Source organism: Tursiops truncatus, chromosome 12 (assembly GCF_011762595.2).
Source record: "Tursiops truncatus isolate mTurTru1 chromosome 12, mTurTru1.mat.Y, whole genome shotgun sequence".
Classification (NCBI taxonomy): Eukaryota; Metazoa; Chordata; class Mammalia; order Artiodactyla; family Delphinidae; genus Tursiops; species Tursiops truncatus.
The window spans coordinates 64,596,097-64,620,591 of record NC_047045.1 but is presented as its reverse complement, the minus strand read 5'-3'; the positions used below and the strand labels follow the sequence as shown (position 1 = coordinate 64,620,591).

Sequence of the window (24,495 nt, the reverse complement as noted above, 5' to 3'; positions counted from 1 at the left end):
ACACTGGTGTAAAGAAATCCCACATCCTGATATTAACTGTGCTATGTTTATGTATGGAGAAATTAATTTTCCTTACTGGGACTAGGTAATTCCTTTCCTTATATTTGTACTTTTGAAAAGTTGTAAAATTAGTATCTTTACAATAGAAAACAATTACAGTATTCAATTTTTAAAAATCTAATGGCCTTGTAATATTTGAGGCTAGAACGATTAAAACTCCTAGAACACAATTTCCTCTTTCCCCTCCAGCCCTAAGTCTGCCCCACACTGCCCCAAATAAAATATGGTAATACTAACGTGTAATGCCATGTGATCTTCACCTGAAACATCAACCATAATTTCATGAACTAAAATTAAAATGTAAAAGTAATTTAAGAGAAAAATCAGAAAACTCATTCTGTTTGAAATACTATAAGCACTGTTCTTGGTTAAGTTTTATCTTTCAAACACATGGTCTGTATATAATGCCTATTTAGACATATCTAATGAGTTAAAAAATACATCTATATCCCTCTTGGCAGTTGGCTTACAGCCCACATTATATTTTATGTGTATTTACATATTTTTAAAATACTGGCGTTATCTAATATTTATCATCATTTTGACTTAAGGTTTCAGTTGTCAAAACTTCTGTCGTTGTCTTAAAACCATTGTCAGGTATTATTACCAATAGTCGGATGAGATTCTATCATAATGACTGCACTATGTAAATGCCCTCCTCCTTGGTGGTTCCTGGGGTTGGGTTTGGGGATGAGTGAGCGCGGGGCCGGCGAGGTCCACGGCGGCACCATCCACTGTAGGTGGACTGGCCCTGGGTGTTGTGTGACTGGGAAAGAGCCTTGGGGCTGAGCTCCGCGCTGCAGGATTCAAGATTCTCTCTTTGCCTGTTGTCTAACCTTAGGGAAATCCTTTAAGTTTTCTGACTTTACTTCTTCCTCTACAAAATGTGGGTTCTAACACCTGACTTACAGGATTCTGTGGTTGAAACGTGATAATAAATGTGGATGTGTGTTGCAGAAATGCTAGACGGCACGCATGCACTGTGTGTTACTGTCGCACAGGACCAAGCCTCTGCCTGTCTGCACCTGCTTCACCCACTACTACCCTTTCTAAACGGAAAGACAGAGCCCTAAAAGTTATATTGATTATACTCAGCGTTTGAAGTCAGACCATAGCTGATGGGTCGGTTAAACCCTGTGAACCTTCACGTCCACGTACCACTTCTTTAAATGCCGTCCTAGTGTCCTATCAGAAAAACAAGGAGTAGCACAGAGATGGCTCTTGCTGCCGAGATGTTACACGTCCATCCTCTTGCCTCAACTTCTTTTTAGACCAGGATTTATTCAAAAGAAAAATCTACTGGCTGGATTTCCCCCAGTTATATTTGAAGGGTTCTTTTCCCCTAAGAGAAACTTTCAAGAAAAAAGGAAAAACAAACCAGAATAAAGGTTGAAGCTTTTTTTTTTTTTTTGGTCAGGAGCAAAACAAATAGAAAATTCTTATTATGTGATAATTGGCTTACCAACTCAAACAGCAACTCAAAATTTGGACCGTTTTTGCTGAGACTTGATTTTGTGTCCCGAGGATTATCTTCTATAACATTTCTTTCCTGAGGATTAAATGCAGACTTGGTTATTTGGGGCGGGCCCTGGGATGTCTAACTGCCCAGTCAGCGCCAAGCCCCCTGAGGGTTCAGAAGCTCTGCCCTTCAGCCATAACCATAGTGGCCCTGAGACACAATGAATTAAGCACTCGACAAATTTGATGCCTCTCTTAAATTAAATGTTACGTTAAAAAAAATAATAACCTTTTGCTTCCTAGGAACTGCACGATCCTTGAGAAACTAAATTCAGTGCAGCTCCCATTCCCCTGGAGTCAGGAGAGGGATTCTGCTCTTCAGCTGCTCCTCCCAGGTGCCTGGGACCAGGCCTCTGCCTCAGCGCTGCTCTGTCACCAGGCAGCAGAGTGCAAACAAGTTATCTTGCTTTTAAGCGCCAGAAGCAAAAGCTCACAGTACTTTGTAAAATTCACCCCTTTGTTCACCTCCTGAAAAAGCGTCAGAAGTAATTCACATGCCATTTCTAGATCTGTTTCCACATTAAATATGGCTTATTCTTTCTTTACTTTGCCTTGTTAATTGTTCTTGTGGCTTCCATATAATTTAGCACGTTAAAAAAAAAAGCCCCCCCCTTCAGCCTGCAGCATCCCAGGGTCCACCCCAGCAACGGAACAATGGTCCCATGTTTGTGCTGAGATGTATGATAATTAGTGGCCACTACTGCTGCCCTTCCTAGTCAAAGATAAACCTATCTATAGCAACCCATTGATATGTAGGAGGGAGACTGAAAAAAAACACCAATTCACAAGCAAGACTCCCTTTGCCTTACTCTACTCAGGCAAAAACAAGTTTTTATTCTGTACCTGCAGCCATCCCTTATGGCTGCCTGAAGCCTTTGTATGAGAGGTCCTGGAACTGCACGCAGCCAGCCAGCGCCTGAGCCTGAGCGCTTCACAGCTGCCCCACAGAGCCTTTCTGCCATGTCCTTTGTCTTCCCTGTTCGGGGCTGACCCATAGCGGCCTGGCACGTATTTATACTTAAATCTACTTTGAATTTTGACACAATAATTTCTATGCATAGAACACTCTCTTCTTTCAAAATAAATTATAGTGCTGATAATTTATATGGAGAAATGATAACTTCAACCAGTCAGGGTGACAGCCGTAGTTGTGTAGGTATACGTGGTTGCAGGCGTAAAAGGAAAATGAAACTCAACCTGCCTGGCCGAGGTTAAGAGAGCCCAAGCGGTACCGATCGGATTGTGGATCCCACAGACGAGGGAGGCCCCCTTACCTGGGATATCATCTTTTTGTACAGGCCCCCATGAGTGCTCAGACATTAAACTTAAGGAGTGGACGCCTAGACCCCTCTGGCTCTCCTAGAACCTGCTTGCTCATACTGGGGCTTTGTTTCATCTCTGGCTCAGCAACAGCTTTTTAAATTTTTTGTTTATTTACTTTTTGGCCATGCTGAGTGTCTTGCAGGATCTTAGCTCCCTGACCAGGGATCGAACCTGGGCCTCCTGCAGTGGCAGTGCAGAGTCCTAACCACTGGACCGCCAGGGAATTTCCAGCAACAGCTATTTTTTAAAGGTAAAATTTTCTCTGTGGCTAGGAAATCAATTTGATGCAGTAATTGTGTTTGAACCTAAAAACAGTGAGTTCTCCCATTTTATATTATCCGTCTAATTATTAGGATTTTTAGAGTCTATTTTTTGGATAAGATACCATCCCCTCTTCGTTTTTAGGGATGAATTGGGATGAAGTAACAGGGGCAGCAAACTTTGCACATTTTTAAGAAAACAATTATTCGGAGTTGCTGGGCCTTTGCCTTGGCTCTGTCCATGACCCGTAAGGGAGACCTTGGATCACACGTTAGGAATTTTCCTCTAGGATCTTACTTATTGCTAACATCCTAGTTATTGCTGGCGCTTCTCCCAGAAAACACTTGGCTGCCTGAATTAGGGACCAGAAATAGTTGTGAAAATGACAGGTACAACTATGTCATATGTCATTGTCAAGAACAACTATGATTCTGGCTGTGACTCATCACTGTGGTTGTATAGTATCAGTGTAAACACTATAGACGTATCAAGGCCAGGAGTTAACTACTCACTGGGCAGCAAGATGATAGATAGATAGATAGATAGATAGATAGATAGATAGATAGATAGATTGAGTGAGCTATATATGTATCTGTCTATATGTATATAGGGGTGTGTGTGTGTGTGTGTGTGTATTTGGTCCTGGATTTGGCAGACAAGCCCTCTTTTACACAAGCCCCTGTGGAAGGGTCTTTAAAACAATTATCTCAGAAGAAGGCATTACTTTCCACTCCTATGGCTGAGAGTTTGTGTGCTCTTCTGGACGAGTATCTACACCTTTAAAAATAAACCCCGAGGTGTGGAGATACTCAGCTTCTCTATTTTATCTGAATTCAGCACCTACGTTTAAGCTGTGGTTTTCCTTCCTAGGGTCCCCAAATTTGTTTCATGGGCATCACGCACAAGCTCTCAAGTGTATAACAGAGAACCAAATAAGGATCTAACACCTATTTTTTCTGATTTGATTTTGAAAAAGGAAGATATCAAAGACATTCCTAGGCACTAAGGTGTTTCACATTTCTGTAGTTTTATTACAGGCAGACGATGTAACAAGAGCAGGCCTGACTTCCAGCATGGAGGCAACTTTAAGCCCAAACTTTCTGCATCATTTTATTAAAGTGATTAGATGATTAGGTTGAAAAGACTTAATTCGGTGTGGATTTTATTTGGCAGTGGAAAGAATGAAAGTATCTTTGAGAGGAAATGTTCTAGGTGACCATTCTTTTAGGGGCCAGAGATTCCAGAAATTGTTCTCAACAATAGTAAGGTCTTTCAGATGTAAAATGAACACTTCACAAGAAGAGGCACTTACAGTTTTGTTCCTTTTGCTTTCTTCAAGCTATCCTGCTCCAAAGAAGGGCATTTCTGGGGCCTGTATGTCCATGGTTGAGGGTGACAGCTTCATTCTTAAGAATAAAGGTTGATGGAAGAACTTCAGTAAGGTTTCCAGGGGGTCAGGAATGACCCAGATGTTGTAAGGACTTTGGAATAATTTGGAACCTGTGTGATGTGGTTACATGTCGATTATTCCCTTTAGTGAACCAAGGGGAAATTAGTGGTACTGGAGCCCTGGGTGCTATATTTCAAAGGTTTTCACAGGCTGAAGGAGGGATGGAGAATACATCCACCTTTTTGGGAGAATAATCCTCAGAAATCTCAAAGAGATAGTGGCCACCATAACAAGGCAGAAGGACTCTGAGAAGCAGAAAGAGCATCTCGATTAAATGCCGCCCCTTGTGCCCCACTCCCTCCCGTGCATTCTGCTAACAGGCATTGATCATGCTGCGCCATCTGTGTATGTGTCAGTCTTATCCACCTCAACGGCAGGGGCTGTGTGTTATTTTATGTCTATCCCCAGGGCTAGCACAGTGCCTAGCACGTGATTGCTTCCTATAAGTATTTAGGGAACCGAACTGAGAAGCTGGGGACTTGACCTCTGCCTGAGAAGTGGTTTGTGATGGTTAATTTTATATGCCAACTTGACCAGCCCACAGAGTGCCCAAATGTTGGCCAAACATTATCCTGGGTATGTCTGCTAGGAGGTTTTTGGATGAGTTAACACTGAAATCAGGAGACTGACTAAAGCAGATTGTCCTCTCTAACGTGGATGGGCCTCATCCAATCAGTTGAAGGCCTGAGTGGAACAAAAAGGCTGATGCTCTTGCAAGTAAGAGAAAATTCCTCCTACCTGAAAGCCTTCAGACTGGGACACTGGCTTTTCCCTGCCTTTGTATTTTAACTGAAACATCAGCTCTTCCTGGGTCTCTAGCCTGCCCTGCCTTTGAACTGGAACTACTCCGTTAGCTCTCCTAGTCTCCAGCTCACTGACTCACGCTGCAGATCTTAGAACTTGGCAGCCTTCATAACTGCATGAGCCAATTCCTTACAACAAATCTCTTTCTCTATATATACACTCACATCCTATTGGTTCTGCTTCTCTGGAGAACCCTGATGAATACATGGTCCGTGAGCGTTTCCTGAAGAGAGAGATTTAGGGGTGGGGCATCAGGGAAGCAGGGCTCGGACCTCTGAAGGGTTTAGATGTCCCTGCGAATGTGTTTATTAAGACTCCTCTCGGGGAGGATGCTTGTGGTTGGGAAGAATAAGCCACTTCAGGGGGAGGAGGGGCCGCTAAGGTGCACAGTCTGCTAATGACGGAGGGCGGGGGCTGAATAACTGCAGGCCTTCCGTTCTGCTGAGCAAGTCTGGTGGAGGGGACGCTGCCTCCAGCCGTCCACCCTGTTTGCCCCTCCCTGCACTGTGCTGTCCTCTAAAGCCAGGTGGACAAAAACTTCCAGAACATCAGGTTAATGGGGCAACAAACGATTTGCCTGCTGGGGGAACCCACAAGTCTATTCCTCCTAACACTGTCCATGGTGACTTTGTGTTGGGGGTGGCATCCAAGCCTTCAGTCATCACAGATAGGTGCTTTTTCAATGGGCATGAAATGACATTTTCATAGAAATCAGCTCTCTGAATGACGATGCAATTTTCAGTGTTTCCTGAATCCAGATTATTTCACTTAACCAAGAATGTACGGATTCTGAATATAGTACTGGCAAAATTATTTTTTCTTGACTAAAGAACTAGCTTCAAACCCACTTTTTTACTTTTATGAATTTGAATCTCAACTTAAATTTAAAAAAAGAAGAACCATTTTTAGTTTCACCAAAAAAGTGTCCTGGGCCACAGATGAAAAAAAATTCTTTAGGTTATGTTGGGCAGAATGCGAGTATCCAGTTCTTCCCCCGAAAGCCAACTAGTTTTACTCCTGTCAGTGTGATGCCACGTATGCTTGTAAGTGGCTTAGATGTTCCTCACATTATGAAATTACAAAGCATACTATTTTAATAATAATCCATGAAAAGGAAGTTCTTAGGAGAAATGACCAGGTGAAAGCTTTCCAGGTAGAATTATCATTTTTGTTTATGAATTTCTTAAGCACATGTGTCTAACTGTACAGTGAAGCAATGGCATAAACATGCAGCAGCAACTTTACCTTCATGAGTAAATTGCACGTTGCCTTTGGGTCACATTTTGTCAGAATAAAATTTCCTTCAAAGTCTGCTCTTTCTACTACATTTCTTCAGCAGAAAATATGACAAAAATTCCAGAGGGTTGTCCTGAAAAATCCACCCCCCCCCGCAAGAAAATTTCTATTTCAAATACAGGTCAACAGAAGTGCAGCAGAAAACACATTTTTTAAGTAGAGTTTTCATCTCTCTACCTAATTAATTTGCAAGTCCAGAAAACAAAGTAACTGTTATTCAATTAAAGTCAGTAAATGGAGCTTTCCAGTTAATTTCTCAGCTTATGGTCACAGTTCAGTTAGGATGCCAAGATCTTGTGGGAGGGTCTCAAGATCTTCAGAACCAAAGTGGCCCACACTTTTTAGCCAGATGAGGAAAGGGGACAGGACAACTCTTGTGTCTTCACAGGAAAAAGAAGGTCTGGGGGAGAGGCTCCAGCAGCAGAATTCCCGGGGAAAACACCCCGTGAGACTCCCAAATTTGGTTGCCTCTCTGACTGTAGGTTTGAGCACCACCAAAGTTATATCATACAAGGTTATTTTAAAATAATTTGACGGTAATAAGTACCATGAACCTACACCAAACATGTTGACTAATTCGTTGGTGTTTGGGGACGGTGCGGAGAATTTCAGGGCCTCAGGATCATCCCTGTAAACGTCTCTGATCATATTATCAGCAAAGTTTTCCAGGGCCTTTACCACTGAGCTGCCTGAGGATTGGCTAGTGCGGTGGGGAGCTGAGTCTTCAGGGAAGAAATTCATGGCTAACGGCAGCTCCCCAGGTTTCTCACTGGACAGCGTACCCAGGAGATGTCTGGTGCTTGCCCAGGAAGCCAAGTTGAAACCACGAGATAAGGAGACAGTGTCCAAAGACGTTGTTAAAGCACCCACAAAGTGGAATTACTACAGTGAGAGGGAAGGATTTGAGAATTTTTCCTTGGAAAACTAGAGACCTTACACAGCATCAGGTATGTTAATATTGTCCCTACTCCTGTCCTATTCTCAACTGCCTCTGAACTGAGGATTGCATACAACTGTCCCTCCGTATCCACAGAGATTGGCTCCAGGATCCCGGCTGGTGCCAAAATTCTCGGGCATTCAAGTCTCTTATGTAAAATGGTGTACTACTTGCATGTAACCTAGGACATCCTCCCATATACTTTAAATCATCTATTACTTAATACCTCGTACAATGTTAATAGTTGTCAGTGCACAGCCCAATTCAAGTTTTGCTTTTTGGAACTTTCTGGAATTTTTTTCCCCTGTATTTTCCACATGTGGTTAGTTGTCCTAGGATGCAGGACCCATAGGTGCAGAATCCACGGATACGTATGGCTGACTGTATTTTATTTTCCTATAACCTTGCCATGGTCTTGGGGCAGAGTGTGTTCTGTACACTGCCCCTACTCACTGTGTCCTGGTATGTGGACTGACCTTTGTAGAAAAGCGTTCAAGATTTGTTTCTGATGAAAATGCTTCTTCAGGCTTTCCCCCATGCCTCTGCCCAACTAAATTACTGATTTGCTTATTTCTGTTCTTGTGTTCTCGTTCCTCTCTTATCTAGCCTTCCTTGCCCTTCATCTTTTTATATCTGATTTCACACTTTCTTAGGTTTTCTGCCATAATTGTTTTAACTGTTGAATAATGTTTATGTGAAATATAAGCCACTAAACGTGTTTTTTAAAGCCACTTCTGACTGAAATTAATCACAAGACAGAAAACAGTGCGTCATGTGATCAACTTTAACTTATCGAGATTTTTCCTATATGTCTATTTTATGCAGCTAATACATCTTGGGTTCAGAATCTCTCAGTGGCTTTTTTCCATAAATTGATGCACTTTCTCTGAGGAATTGCATCCCAGAGGGATAAACTGGTAAAAAACAGTAAATGCAAACTCAAAATTTATTTAACGTTGGGGTTTTTGTACTTTGTTTTATTCAAAGGAACACTTACAGAATTTTCTTTTGAAATTTCAATCAATCCCTCTGCCAGAGCTTGTATAATTTCTCGGTTATTCAGAATGTTAGCCATACTCATGGTGTCAGATACAAATTGCCCTGAAAATATAAGGTGATAGGCCTGTAATTAAAATATGTAAGAGATATGATCAAGAAGAAAACTCAGTCCTCACAGTTGCTTGTTAGTGGATAAAAACGCAGACTAAGAATAAAAATTCTACTATGCGGGCTTCCCTGGTGGCGCAGTGGTTGGGAGTCCGCCTGCTGATGCAGGGGACACGGGTTCGTGCCCCGGTCCGGGAAGATCCCCCATGCCGCGGAGCAGCTAGGCCTGTGAGCCATGGCTGCTGAGCCTGCATGTCTGGAGCCTGTGCTCCACAACGGGAGAGGCCACAACAGTGAGAGGCCCGCGTACCGCAAAAAAAAAAAAAAATTCTACTATGCCATGTTAGCTACCATGATAAAGTAGAAAATGAGCAAAAGCATCTAGATGTGTAGCGTATAGAACGTACCCACCCTGACAAAGCTGGTATTGAATGAAATCTGTAAATTGGACAAGGAAAGAACATGTGAAAAAAAACCTTATAAAGTTTAGATTCTCAATTCCACCAAAAACGCTTCCATAGTCTGCATTAACTTTGTGCTCAAATCCGTAAATATTTTAAGTCCATAGGGAATAACATACAAACATACATACATAGACATCTTCTACATTTTAAAAATATTTTGAAAAACTTGCATTTATTTGAAAAACAACCTTTTTCCATTTGACTTTTCATTGCTTATGACCTACATGACATACTTCTATCATTCCTCTTGCCACTTTTCTTTCTAGTCCTTAATATCTGTGAAAGAACCAGGAAAAATAATTTCTCCTTGTTTATAGTCTCATAACTTTTAAAATACTGGTTGAACATCCACTAAATGTGGTAGAGTTAAAACCAAGAAGACAGGGCTTCCCTGGTGGCGCAGTGGTTGAGAGTCCGCCTGCCGACACAGGGGACACAGGTTCGTGCCCCGGTCTGGGAAGATCCCACATGCCGCGGAGCGGCTGGGCCCATGAACCATGGCCGCTGAGCCTGCGCGTCCGGAGCCTGTGCTCCGCAACGGGAGAGGCCACAACAGTGAGAGGCCCACGTACTGCAAAAAAACAAAACAAAACAAAACAACAACAAAAAAAGCCTAGAAAACCAAGAAGACAAATCCCTGCTTTGGAGACCTTTGTGTAAAGAGATGTAGGCATATGTTGACATAAAATATCCCCATGCATATTTGTGTGTTACAGCTCTTGTGTAGACAGTAATTATGTTAACAGATGTCAAATAAGGAGCAGGACAGGGGAAGGGAAGAAGCAAGGCATATGACTTGATTGGTACAGTGCTTCAGTGACATGTGAAGAGTTAGGGAAAAATGAGTAGGCAGTTAAAGACACAGGAGAAACCTATTTAAATACGTGGGCTTTGTTTGTTTGTTTGTTTTAAAATACTTCATTTTAAAGAACTGACTGGTTTAGATGAAGATCTAAAGTTGAAACAGGAAGTGGTTTCCAAAAGACTTTCTTGTGATAATTGGATCATGAGTATGACGTGTAAATGAGAAAACACATTCAGTGATGTCCGATAGGCTTGTCCATGGAGCCCATCACCAAATTAAATATTTTAGATAGAAAATAAATAGAACTTAATTATAGAACAATTTAAGTCATGGGTGCTGTGGTCTAAGAGATGCTTAATTGGGATGTTGGCAATTAACTTTTAGAGCAAATTGTAGAGGGAAATGGACCGAACTCTCTGGCTTAGCAAACAGTGAATTTTGCCTAGGTAAACAATTGACTGACACAGAATTAATAAGATGGTAAAATTTGAACCCAGGAACTAGCTTCAGCATTTTGAAGATGAATATATTTTTTCTTAGTGGATATTCATGATATTTTGAAAGGAGATATGAAAAACAAAGGGAATAAAGTTTACCAAAGATGCTTAAGAGTCAACTTTTACTTGTGCATTCCTACACTTGTATTCACTCTGGATGTGTAACAGGCTTCAAAATTAAGCTGCAACAGAAGTAGCAAGAGTTCTTACCTGTCATCCTGCCACTTACGTTCTTCTGCAACTCCTTGAAGAGAGGACTTAGCTGTTGCCTTACTGATTTCAAGGTGTCTTCCAGGAAGTCGGTGAGGCTGGACCATGTCTGCAGCTTTGATTTGCTGAAGTAGGTGGAAGGGGGCGCCTTTTCCCACTGCCGTCCCAGCCAGTCACTAAGAACTGACATTATTTTCTCCTTTTAGCATCGCAGACTTAAGCTCAGATGAAAGAATTCTTCCTGTTTACAGTATGAAAAAAAACTTAATTGCATTTATATCAGGCTTATTATCCTTTCTCATTAGAAGACTAAGATAAACACCCATAGTCTGCTTTCAAAGGTAAAATTAGAAACGCAAAAAGGATGCAATGAATAATTTCAAATGCCTATCTACTCTTTGATGGATAAGGCTGACATGTTATACTGTATTTGAAATCAAAAATTAAATAGCTGCTGGATTTTTGCATCAGAAAGCAGAATAGACATCCAAGTAAGGATATACAATTGTATGTTTACATCCTAAAAATAAAAATACAGAAAAACCCCCCTCTGCCTGGTTTCTCCATCGTGTCATCCAAAGTCATCCCCATTGTAGCCAAGCCTGTATCTTGTTTACATCATGTCAAGCTACTCTTTCTCTACAAATATCTCTACAAGACTGTACTGGGGGCTTAAGAAAGTTCCTGTCCTTGAAAATCAGTGACTGAATGATACAGGACCAAGTGAAATTTGATTTTCTGTCCTAAATGGACAGTTTGATTCTTCTCCCCACATTTTTTGCTGATAAACGTGAAAGTATTTGTAACATGTTCTTCTAGAAGGAGAAGAAGAAGAGTGGGAAAAGGAGGAAAAGGAGACAGAGGAGGAAAAAAAGAAGAAAACCTGTTTTATAAACAGCAGTGTCTGCACCCCGCTGTCTCCGCAAGGCTGATTCCTCCCTGCTCGGGGCCAAGTATGCTCTCATTGGATGATGGTGCTATATAAACTAAAATTAACAAACACTTCTGCTACAAAACTATATTAGGTCAATGTGCTTTTTGTTGTATCTATATGGAAACTTTCCCCTTACAAGCCTCCCAATCATGCCAGCTTTCCTCAGTCTTGAAAGGCCCTTAGCGTTCAGGATTAGAGAAGCAATGCTTTATATAGTTTTACATCACTCTGAGTCCTCTTTGATAGAAGGTGAGGGATTTTTGAAGGGGTAAATGATTAACATTATTATAGCAAAGCAATTTGGCTCTCTCTGTTCGTCAGCCTATGTTACATTTTGATCCAACAGTTGCAGCTTTAGTATCTAAGTGAAATTTTGCTCTCAGGTGTATTTTACCTTTGTTCTTCCTCTCGGATAATGAAACTTGAGCTGGCCCCTTCACCATCTCTTTATAGCTGCAATTCATTTTTCCAAATGAAAGCACATTGATAATGTTTTACTAAGAAAAATTGTTCTCTGTATTTATTATTTCTCTAAATCAGCTACTATACATCTTTGTTTAGCTGTTAAAGCTGGTGTTCTCAATGGAGTTTTTGCAAGTGATGGTTTGAAGCAAATATTTGCAGTAATAATCCCCTTCTGAGCAATAATAATCCCCTTCTGAGTGATGAGAAATGACCTAGTTTGGGAAGTGACAGCATTCCTTCAGAGAGGAATGAACCGTCGCCAGAACCAGGATTATGAGCTGTGCTTTGTCCTTGGTGATCCTGGAGTTGGTGGCTGTCATTGGGCACGGTGGTCAGTGCCCATATTCCCTTACTGTGTTGGTACGAGACGGTGGCAATCCCAGTGGGAGGCGGTCAATAACGTGCCAGTCAGTTGAGATAGCTGAGAAAGAACTTCTGTTCCTGCCTCTGCACAGCCAAAAATACTTTCATGAGTTTGCTCACAGGTTTTGCCATGAACAGTTAAATATTACTTAGAAGCACTAATGAGCTGGCCAAGAAAGGCCACCTGTAGGTCTTGTCTTCAATTCAAATCCCTCATGGAAGAGTCCATCAGCACTTTGCAGTTCACCCCTAAGTGCTGAAGTCCAGACACTTCATTCAGGAGGACTGACAACAGGTTGGAGAAAGAGGCGAGAAGTTTGACCTGGTGCTAATTTTCAAATTTGGAATTCTCAGGCCAAAGACAGAGAAAAGTCTACATATATTTTCTAAAATAGTCTGATTCAAAGAAGTCTCATTATAAGGGGATAGATTTAAAACTGTTAAACACATAATGGAATACAATGGTCAAATTTTAGCATTAATTTTACCCCTTCTTTGGAGACACAGCATATAGATCGAACCACTTCAAATAAAACTATAGGGTAATATATTTGAATTCTTTGTGGTCTAGGAGTAAATAATTACTCCAACTTGTTTCAGTTGCTTGCAACGAGATGGTAGTGGCTCAAAGGTCGGGGTGTCTCTCACTTATTGGTGTCTAATGTTTTCACTGACAAATAGATCAGTGAAGTTAAAGAGCATTCATAAATGTACCTACACATATGTAGTCAATTGATTTCAACAAAGATGCAAATGAAATCCGCTGGGAAAAGGATGGTCTTTACAAGGAATGGTGCTGAAATAATTTGATAGATGGCCACATGTGTTTTAAAAAAAAAACTTCAATCCATACCTTGTGTTCTATTTAGAAAAAGCATAAATCAAATGGATCACAAACCCAAATTTCAAACTTAAGACTATAAACAATTTAGGAGAAAACACAGAAGTGACCTTGGTTAGGTAGAGTTTTTAGATATGACATCAAAAGCATGATTTATAAAACTTAAAGACTGATAAATTTGACTTTATCAAAATTAAGAATTTCTTGTCTTCAAAAGAAACTGTTCAGAGAAGGAAAAGATAAGCCATAGACTGGGAGAAAATATTTGCAAACAACTTTTCCAGAATATACAAGGATCTCTCAGTAAAAAACAAAAAAACCTAATTTTTAAAATGAGCAAAAGGTTTGAACAGACACTTCACCAAGGAAGACAAATGGCAAATAAGCACATGGAAAGATGCTCAGCGTCATTAGTCATTAGAGAAAATGCAAATTAAAACTACAGTGAGATACCACGACACACCCATTTGAATGGCTCAGATTAAGAAGACTGACCCTACCAAGTGCTGGGCAGCTGGAGTGGAAATATAAAATGACACAACCACTTTGGAAAACAGTTTAGCTTTTCTTTTTTTTTTTCCTAAAGTTAAACATACACCTATCATATGACCCATTCATTCCACTCCTAGGTATTTTCCCAAGAGAAATGAAAGCGTATGTTCACAGCAGCTTTACTTGTAAAAGCCCCAAACTGGAAAGAACTCAAATATCTATCAACAGGTGAATGGAACAAGTTGTGGTATATCAATACAATATAATCATTCCCAGCAGTAAAAAGGAATGAACAATTGATAACAGCATGAAGTGGATGAATCTAAAATAATTATTTGGTGTGAAGGAAGCCTGACAAAAATGCATGCATACTGTATGATTCCATTTATGGAAAATTCTATAAAGTGCAAACTAATATATTGTGCAATCAGTGGTTACCTCAGGTTGGAGTGGAGAAGCAGAGTGAGAAATTGCAAAGTGGCAGGAGGAAACTTTGGGGGACGATGAATGTGTTCATTATCTTGATTGGTTTATGGTTTCACATAGTGTGTAGACAGACATATGTCAAAATTTACCAAATTAGGGACTTCCCTGGTGGCACAGTGGTTAAGAATCCTCCTGCCAATGCAGGGGGACACAGGTTCGATCCCTGGGCCGGGAAGATCCCACATGCTGAGGAGCCACTAAGCCCATGTGCCACAACTACTGAGCCTGTGCTCTAGAGCCCACGAGCCACAACTACTAAAGCAAGCGTGCCTAGAGCCCATGCTCCGCAACAAGAGAAGCCCGCGCACCGCAACGGAGAATAGCCCCTGCTTACCGCAACTGGAGAAAGCCCGAGTGCAGCAACGAAGACCCAACACAGCCAAAAATAAATAAATAAATAAATAAATAAAAATTTAAAAATCACTTAAAAAATTTATCAAATTACACACTTGAAATACTGTATATCAATTGTACCTCAATAAAGCTGTTTAAACAATTTAAGTAACACCGAGAAAGATGAGTTTTAGGTGTCTGGCTTACGCAGTAACTGGTGAATGATGATATCTTAAGTGAGGAATCCTGGGGGAGGGGGAGGTTTGTGCTGGGAGGCAATCAAGAGTCTGCTGTAGGCGTGTGAACTCTGAGATGCCCATTAGCCATGCATACTAAACACCCACATGAAGATGTCGAGTAAAGGCTAGATATGCGTGCAGCTGAGAGATTTTAGAGCTGGAGACATAAGTTTGGGAGTCTTCAGCATCCAGGTTGAATGTAGAGTCATAGGAATAAATGAGGCTCCCTAGGGGAAGAGTGTAGTCATGGAAAGGATGCGAGCCCGAGATCAAGTCCGGGACACATTTAAGGGTCTTGAGGAGGAGAAGCGGGAGCCAGCAAAGGAGTCTGAGAGCAAAGAGACCCCAGAGGTAGGAGGCAAACAAGGAGAGGGTAGTATTGGGGAAAGCACGGGAAGAAGAAGAGTTACCAGAAGTCTTCATCCTCCTCAAATGCCGCTGAGAGGTCAAGGCCCGGTAAGGATGGAGAAGGGACCGTCGGATTTGGGCACATGAGAGTCACTTATAGTTTTCCCAAAGTGATTTCAGCAGAAGGAGACCACTTGGACGAGCTTGAGGGGTGAGTGAGAGGTGAGGACGGTGGAGGCAGTCAGCTAGACCAGCGGTTCTCCAAGGGTGGCCCCCGGGTTAAGCAGCATTCGCATCACCTGGGACCGTGTTAGAAATGCAAATTCTCAGTCCCTGTGCCAGACCTACTGAATCCGAAATTCTAGGCTGGGACCCAGCAACGCGGATTGTAACAAGCCCTCTGTGAGTCAAATACACGTGAAAATTTTGAGAACCACTGGTATAGTCCACTCAAAAATTGGTGAGACAAAGTTTACTGTCTCTCTTTGTGGTGGGGGGGAGCGAGAGGGGAGGAGCTACTACAGGTGTTCTTGATTTGATAGGAATAATCCAATAAAGAAAGAGGACTCAGGCTGTGGGAGAGGATTTGAGCATAGGAGTGACGTCTTGGGAAGGTGAAAGGCGATGTGTTTACAGAGTCCAAGCGGAGTAGTTGATGTTTGATTCGAGCAGGGGTGCTTCTTCCATCGTAACAGAAGGGAAGACAGAATGAAGGTAAGAGGTGGGATAGGTGGTGGATTTTGTGGTGGGCGGTAAATTAAGGAGTTTCCTTAGGGAAGTAAAAGGTGAAATCAAGTGAGAGAATTATTGAAAGATTGACTAAAGGAGAGAAGGGGGCTTCCCTGGTGGCGCAGTGGTTGAGAGTCTGCCTGCCGATGCAGGGGACATGGGTTCGTGCCCCGGTCCGGGAAGATCCCACATGCCGCGGAGCAGCTGGGCCCGTGAGCCATAGCCGCTGAGCCTGTGCGTCCGGAGCCTGCGCTCTGCAACGGGAGAGGCCACAACAGTGAGAGGCCCGTGTACCGGGGAAAAAAAAAAAAAAAAAAAAAAAAGGAGAGAAGGGACATCATAGTCATTTTAAGAGTGGGGAAACGAATTTACCAAGGAAATGTGATAGGATTGCTTATCAGAGCTGCAATCCCATTTGATATTTATGCCATTAAAGTTAGAGCAGTAAGAACAGTTGTGTTACTCTTTCCAACAGTCTTCAGCTGCTTTAGTACAGGCAGGCATAGATTATGCAGATGGTCGTGTTTTAACCAGCATTGGGGCTTAGCCAAATGAGCTGGGATTTGGCCAGGAGAAAAAGAAACAAAGAAGTTCAGATTCTTTGCAAGAGAGTAATGATAATGACGAACCATTAAATCCAAGTTTAATGAGGAAGGAACCAAGGTCGAAGCCATGGTGATAGAGAGTGAAAAAGTGGGAGTGTGTGCATTGGAGGTCCTCAGATGAAGAACTGATAGAGTGGGAATACTTGAGTATATGATTTGGAAGTTGTATTCGGAGAGACAAATGCTTGAGATCAAGGTGATACAGCTACCGGGGAGGACAAGCTCAGGAGTGATGCCTGAGGTGGTGGGAAAGAGATTTGTGACTGAGAAGCCTGGGCCTTTTGACTGAACCAGGGGCTTGATGGTTCACCCAGGTGGAAATTATATTTGACACGAAGTTCAGCGATGATTTTGGAGCCCAGAATGGCGGTGGGAAATCCATTGTTTGAAGACCATTAAGTTTCACTTGAGACCATTTTTGTGTCACCAAATCTATTATTCTTTTCCCTTTTCACCCTCATTCTCTCGGCCTTTGAATACTTTACTTTCCCTCATCCTTTCTTTTTTTCCAAAACAAATTTTAGAAAATTTGTTTTGCTCTCATTTTAAAAGTAACACTAGTTCACTACAGAAAATAGAGGCAAATAAAAGAGATAAAAAGGAAAAAAAAAAGAAAGGAAAACTCACTCATCCAACTATTGTTAGCATGTTGGTATACATCCTTCCAAACCCCTTTTATACACACACACCACCACCACCCTCCCCGACACATACACGGGATTTAAGCATTGGGATCACACCTTCCATATTCTTTGTAACTTACTCTTTTCAAACTGATTTTAAAAATAGGAAATTTGAAAAACACATCCAGAAATAGATGGTGTTAAGAGTTTGCTATATTTCCTCCTAGAGTTTTCTATGCCTATTTTCTACATAGTTGAGATTATATAATTGTAGTAACTAAAAAAAAAAAAAAAATTTTTTTTTTTACAATAATTTATACTTTGTTTTCTTTTAAACGCCTTTCTATCCTTTTGCTTTTTCCTTTGCCTCGTGGAATCCTGCCAGGGTCATGCTTTGTATGTACTGAATAGTTCAGTGAAATCTGAGGATTAAGAACTTTAAAACTCACAGTTCCCTAAGGAATGGGTAGTAAGAAACAGTTTGAGAAACTTTAATTTCACACTCCCTCTCCTCTGCTTGATTAAAAAAACAACAAAAACAGACAAACAAAAAAACATAGCCCATGAGTCCATGAATACAGAGCTTTTATGTAACAGATATCTGTTAAATATGGCTGATATTAGACAGGTAGGCACTTAAGATTATCAGCTACCACACATCTCTACAAGGCACTCCACCGTTTTTAATACTCAGAAGAAACAGAAATACATTTCCTGGCTGGCTCTTGCCACTAGTGACTTTATTTCTTTAGGGACAGTTACTCTGACCACTAACCCTGATGCCCTTTCCCCCTAAATACCTGAGTATGTGAAGTATAAAGAGAAAAAAAATAAAAAATAAATGTGACTGAATCATTTGAACTGACGGCATTTTATAAATCCACAAAATACCATCACGAGGTAGGTATGACCACTACCTCTCAAAACTGACCTGATGCTCCGAGTCGTACAAAGAGGTCCACGTGGCCCCCTTCTTCTCCAGGGGCCACATAGCTTCCTAATTTCTCCCAGAAGTCTCTCACTTCAGGCCTCAGTAAATTTTTAATACCAATTTTATAGCCTGAGGGGGGAAAGATCAAAATGTCATATCTGCTCTAACACTGTTCACCACCATCTAGAAAATGAAACCAGAACTGTAGGAACGAAAGCCCATTACTTTAGAACACTTATTAATAAATTAAAAACAGTGAATATGTAATCTGTGATTTTTAAAGACTATTGTTTTTCTTCAAAAGCTATAGGAGGAAGATTTCCCCTTCATTTGTTCCTTTTTAAATTATTTTGTTTCTTTTCTAAGAGGGGAAATTTAAGGGCATTTGTACCTCTACCACTCAGAGAGAAATACTAACAAATTATTTTCCTCTAGCTTTTTTCCTTGTACACACCCATGCACAGAGACATATATACTGCTTTTAAAAATAATAAAATCGAGATCATACAATTTTGTAATGGACTTCTTAAAAAGATTTTGGGGGCTTCCCTGGTGGCGCAGTGGTTGAGAGTCCGCCTGCCGATGCAGGGGACATGGGTTCGTGCCCCAGTCCGGGAAGATCCCACATGCCGCGGAGCGGCTGGGACCGTGAGCCATGTCCGCTGAGCCTGTGCGTCCGGAGCCTGTGCTCCGCAATGGGAGAGGCCACAACAGTGAGAGGCCCGCGTACCACAAAAAAAAAAAAAAGAAAAGATTTTGTTTTCCTCTTAATTATGAATTTTCAAATGATCAATGTTGATAAATATTTCCCATTTAAATAAATATTAAAACCACTGTTCTTTTAATTCAACAACCAAATAAACCTTTCATTGTGATATAGTTAATTCATTAGCAGCAGACAGGTTGGAAAGTCATTGAAGGCATTGATTTTTCCCAAAACTTCATGCCACTTTCTGGAGGTCACGGTTCAACTGAATAGAGAACCGCCACATGGTTACATTCTGGTTTTTACCTAAACCTCCATTACATTCATAGTCAAATAAGTAATTATGGCATAGTCTTATGTAAAGAAGACAAATAGGAGAATGGACTCATTTGATTCCAGTTTATTCACCCTAACTCTGTCACCAGTTATCCTCTGTGCCCAGCATTATGCATTTTTAAACATTAGAGAAACTATCTATGGCCCACATGGAGATCAAAGCTCTGATCTTGCTTTCACGTGGATCCATTAAGCTAGCTAGTTGTAAATGATCCAAGTCAATTCCTAGATGCCCAAAAAGAAAAGCGATTTCATACCTTGACAGCAACCATTTGGTTACAAACAAGAAATTTTTGCAAAAATTTTCTAGGTAAGCCATTGAATGTAGTCTACTAATGCCATCCCTTACATATGTGCTTATGTGTGTATTAATGCATGTATATATACACATATACACATATACATACATATATAAATACATGCTTCCTATGTCTTCTTTGTGCTTCCTTTTTCTTATATTGAAATTTAAAATATATAACTTCATTATAGAAAGCATATTTTCATCTAATGGCACCCTCGTTAAATAGATCACAAAGTAGGATTTCTGACATTTTTCTTTTGAGAGATGGTAGTTACATGATATTATTAAGTTCCTTGGTCATTCCAAAGAAAATTTAAAATAATTTGTGTCACTTTGCTCTTTTACGGATTAAGTGCAACGAATTCGATTCAGTAAAAATGTATTGGACACCTACTAAATGCAAGGCAGTTTGGGTCTTTAATACTTTTTAAAAAATAATTTTGATTTATGGTTATTTTTATTGCTTCTGATTTTAAAAACTGTTTGGGTCTGTACATTTCCACCTAGATCAGACTGCTTTTCTTTTAGAAGATGAATCACTTTCGTACACATGGTGACCAAAAGATTGCCATACGTCCTCTAGGGGAGATGAAAAAAGACCCAATTCAAAAAAGGACCAGCCTCCTAACACACTCTGTACCTCATATGCAGGAATCCGAGATGATATTAATATGAAGTGTGGCTGGAGAGCATGTGAAGAGCTGCTGTCATTTTTATAAACTCCATGCCAATTTTTCTTTGATAATAAAGGGTAGGAATGGCATCCAAAAACATTGCTTCTGTAGGGAAAAAGGGAGAATAAGTGAAGTTTTGATTTTCTCTTAATTTGACTTTGACAAGTGAGCACCAGTATGTCCTGTGGACATCAGCTGTCCTGTACAAGGCAAGCAGCCTGAGTACCTCAGTCTCTCCCTGCGGTTTTCAGGGACAGCGGCAAATGGGGCTCCTGGGCGAGTGGGTCCAAAGCTGCCCTCTGGGCCTCTCCTCCTGCATTTGTGGGATGCCAGAAAGGGCTCTTGGAACTTACTTTTGTGGGGCACTTAAAACCAACGTAGTGACATACTTAAGGGCTCAAAATGACATTTGTAGAAGGAGCAGTCAAAAGATTTTATTTATTTATTTATTTGCAGTACGCGGGCCTCTCACTGCCGTGGCCTCTCCCGCTGCGCAGTACAGGCTCTGGACACGCAGGCTCAGCGGCCATGGCTCACGGGCCCAGCCGCTCCGCGGCATGTGGGATCTTCCCAGGCCGGGGCACGAACCCGCGTCCCCTGCATCGGCAGGCGGACTCTCAACCACTGCGCCACCAGGGAAGCCCCAAGAGATTTTAAATTTCCTTAATCACCTGGGCCTCATGATTTTCTGAGTAGTGTCCATTCTCTCCACAGTCACCCCTCCCCCATCACCATTCAGATAGGCTTACTCCTTACAAAAAAATTTCTGGAAAAATGTTACTTTTGCTCAATAACTTTATACAGAAAATACGGTACGTCCACAATATAGCCTCTTTGCGGGGTTAAGAATATTTAAAACGTAAATTTTGAATGTTATGTATCTCCCTCTTCAAGAAGCACGTTTAAGACCACTGTTCTTGAAGATTAAGGAACTATTTCTATTGCTATTTCATAGGATAAGAGCCATATAATTACACAAGATCCCTGCATGTTAGCTGAATTATTCTAGAATGAATTCTTGGTGTCAGGATGGTCCTCCACCTTCAGTAGATGGAGGTTTGCTTACCGCTTGGGCAAAGCTTCTAAAGATGCAAAAACAAGCTGTTTCTCCAAAGTGTCCTGTAATCCCACTCGATCCCTCACAGTTTGGGAGAGACGTGGTTGGCATTTGGATTCGAACAATCTAGAGCAGCATGTTCCATTCACCCAAGGGGGTCGAACTTTGAACAAATTCTCTGAAAAACAAACAGCAGCAGGCTCGGCTGTTTACTTCATGCTTCTCCCAGCCAAGTCTACACAGTTAATGGCATAAAAATAGAGCTGTTCCAAGGCAGTATTCCAGATGGCAGTAATTAGAGCCACTTTTTACACACTCTTTGGTTTTCTTATCCTCTCGGCTCTGTGGCTGCAAGTTACCAGTCACTTCAGGTCAAGAAACAAGCTCAGAGAATAAGCAACTCTTTTCTTGTAGAAACCAGTTCATCAGTTTGTAGGCTTTACCTCATTTTTGGCCTTCTTGGCTTCAAGTAATTTCCCATTTGTTACAATCTCGCAGAGGGTGAGTAAGTGAAAACAAAGATGGGAGAACTCTAATCAGGTTTGCTCATTACCTTTACACACCGTGTAAATCAGAAGGCTTAGCTCAGAGTGTCTCATCCTTACTCCCTTTCCACTTAAAAAAAAAAAAGTCGTTATTCCTGCTTCTGTTTCCATTTTCATTTTTCCTCCTTTTTCACCGATCCTAATTCTTCCGAATTGTCCTGATCCTATTTATTTGCTTTTGCCTGTATTCGTACTTCTCTCTCCTTATTTTTGGTCTCACAGAGGCACTGACATTTGACCTTACATATTTTATCAGAAATCTTTTTGTTTTTCTTAATTAATAGTGAAGAAAAAAAGAGTTTGTCCTGAGATACTTTAGAGAATGCCACTTACAGGCTGTTTCAGAAAGACCTTGCTATCTTCTGTGGGAATTTGTATGTTAATCCATTGGTTTCTACAATACTTGGTTAAGATATAAAGTTGTAAAATGCCACTCACTCTTACGTAGTGCAATTTTCTCCCAAATTATTTTCCTTAGGCACTTTTCTCTTTGCCTCTCCTGTAGTTGCTCATCTTCTGTTTTGGGTTCATTCAGGGTCCCATAAAGAGCTGCGGCTTCCCTAGGGGTTAGTCAATCTAGGTTGGACACACAGCAATGTAATGGTGCTTCCAAGCACCATACTCATTATCTGTTGGTGTATAGGGCAGAAACCATCCAAACTTCATGCATTTGGACATCCATAAGCAATCCTTCAGAAAAAGAAATGAGAAACATAAGTTACGAGGACCATTTCCCAGTAATAATCTTTTCCAGTACACAGATCATTTTTTCTTATTACATTGAGATTTCTAGTGCAGTTGACTTGCCATCTAAAGTTGACTCTGAGAAATAAGAAGCGTACACCTTACTACACAGGAAAAATATTCTTTGATGAACATGTTTATTATATATGAATGTATGTATTAGTCATCTTTGTACACTTATTCAATGCTCTCATAGCATTTGGTTACTTTAACCCCAGATTTTGAGAATTCTGCTTCTAGCAATTGTACAGTAGTTTGTCACAGACCAACCCTCCCACTGGGACCCATATGATATTGCCAATAGGCAACCAGTTTTGAGATACGAAAACTGCAAATTTCATGTAGTTTCATCTAATCAAATATCTAGACAAAATACTATAAAACAATGACTTGAGCTACCAATTCAATAAGGACTTGTGCAACCAAGACCTCAGAGAGGAGGGAAACCCAGAGAGGTAATATCCTGATTTGGCCTCACTTTTCACTTCAAGGCACTTGACAGTTCCAAACTCAGCCTTAAAACTAAGGCTGAGAAGCAGAGAAGGAAGTTAAGACTGAAAGACTTAGAAGCTGTTAAGAATTTTAGGCATTTTCGCAGGGAAGAGAGGAAACAAATTTAAATTCAGGGCCCACTAAGGGAAATAGCCCTGGTAATGACACTAGGCTTTTAGCTGAATCCTTTTCAGTAAGGATGACAAGGAATTAGACTGAAACTAGCTTTGAAATATTCTCTGATTGAATTTAAGTGAGCGATTCCTAGCCTAACCAAATGCCAGAAGCAAAAGCAAGATCTCTCTGGAGAAAGATAATATCATCCGGCGAATCAAATTATTGCATCGATTTTTTATATTCAATATTTGGTACTCAACCAAAACTATCAGGCACACAAAAAGACAAGAATTGTTTGTTTCTTCTTTTGTTTTTTAATAAATAGAGACCCTCAGAAGATCCAAAAGTTGTAATTATCAGACATGAACTTTAAAAAAGCCCTGTAATTACTATGCCTAAGAAATTAAATTGCTGGGTGGAAAATTTTGGCAAAGTAAGCAAATTGACACTCTAGAACTAAAAAATATAATAGCAAATTTAGAACTCAATGGACCAGTTTAAGAGCGAATTAGAATCCAGCTAAAGAGATAATTAGGAAACTGAAAGCTAGCCCAGAAGAAAAATCCAGACTGAAACACTGAAGGCCAAAATGATGGAAAAGGCACATTAGAGAATATGAAACTTACGGGACATGGTGAATCAATTAAATGTATTGAAACCCAGGGCTTCCCTGGTGGCGCAGTGGTTGAGAGTCCGCCTGCCGATGCAGGGGACATGGGTTCGTGCCCCGGTCCGGGAAGATCCCACATGCCACGGAGCGGCTGGGCCCGTGAGCCATGGCCACTGAGCCTGCGCATCTGGAGCCTGTGCTCCGCAACGGGAGAGGCCACAACAGTGAGAGGCCCGCGTACCGCAAAAAAAACAAAAAACAAAAACAAATGTATTGAAACCCAGGAGAAAAAGAGAGAAAGTGGAGCAAAAGCAATATATGAAGAGATAGCATCTGAGAACTTTGCAAAACTGATAAAAGACATTAAAACCCCCAATTAAAAAATCAATGCAAAATACAAAACAGGATAAATACACACACACACACACACACACACACACACACACACACACACACACACACACACACACCCCTCCAGGTACATTGTAACAAAACTGCAGAAAACAAAAGACAGAGAAAAAGATCTTAAAAGCAGCTAGAGAAAACAGAAATATTACCTTTAAAGGACCAAAAATAAAACCCCCTACTTCTCCAAAAAAATTATGAAAGCCAGAGAACAATGGAACATTTTCAAAGTTCTATAAAAAATGAACTGCCAACCTAGCGTTCAAATTCCCAGTGGAAATATCCTTCAAATTTGAAGGTGAAATAAAGACATTTTCAGACAAAAACTAAGAGACTCTGTCAGCAGCAACCTGCACTAAAAGAAATATTAAAGAGAATTCAGAAGAA

General features: G+C 40.9%; 1 protein-coding gene and 1 non-coding gene across 2 annotated transcripts in view; both read right to left on the bottom strand.

The window, feature by feature from the left end:
* ECT2L (epithelial cell transforming 2 like) overlaps positions 1 to 24,495 on the bottom strand; it is a 74,831-nt gene that overhangs the window by 15,402 nt on the left and 34,934 nt on the right. The window contains 10 exon segments of the mRNA XM_073789311.1: positions 1,457 to 1,609; positions 8,647 to 8,750; positions 10,733 to 10,915; positions 12,485 to 12,518; positions 12,520 to 12,578; positions 18,122 to 18,284; positions 19,979 to 20,243; positions 21,205 to 21,373; positions 22,179 to 22,334; positions 22,337 to 22,432. Of these exon segments, the coding sequence (XP_073645412.1) occupies positions 1,457 to 1,609; positions 8,647 to 8,750; positions 10,733 to 10,915; positions 12,485 to 12,518; positions 12,520 to 12,578; positions 18,122 to 18,284; positions 19,979 to 20,243; positions 21,205 to 21,373; positions 22,179 to 22,334; positions 22,337 to 22,432 (1,382 nt within the window).
* On the bottom strand, positions 3,052 to 3,124 carry TRNAG-GCC (transfer RNA glycine (anticodon GCC)). Its single transcript has one exon. It is a non-coding gene; the product is annotated as a tRNA-Gly (tRNA).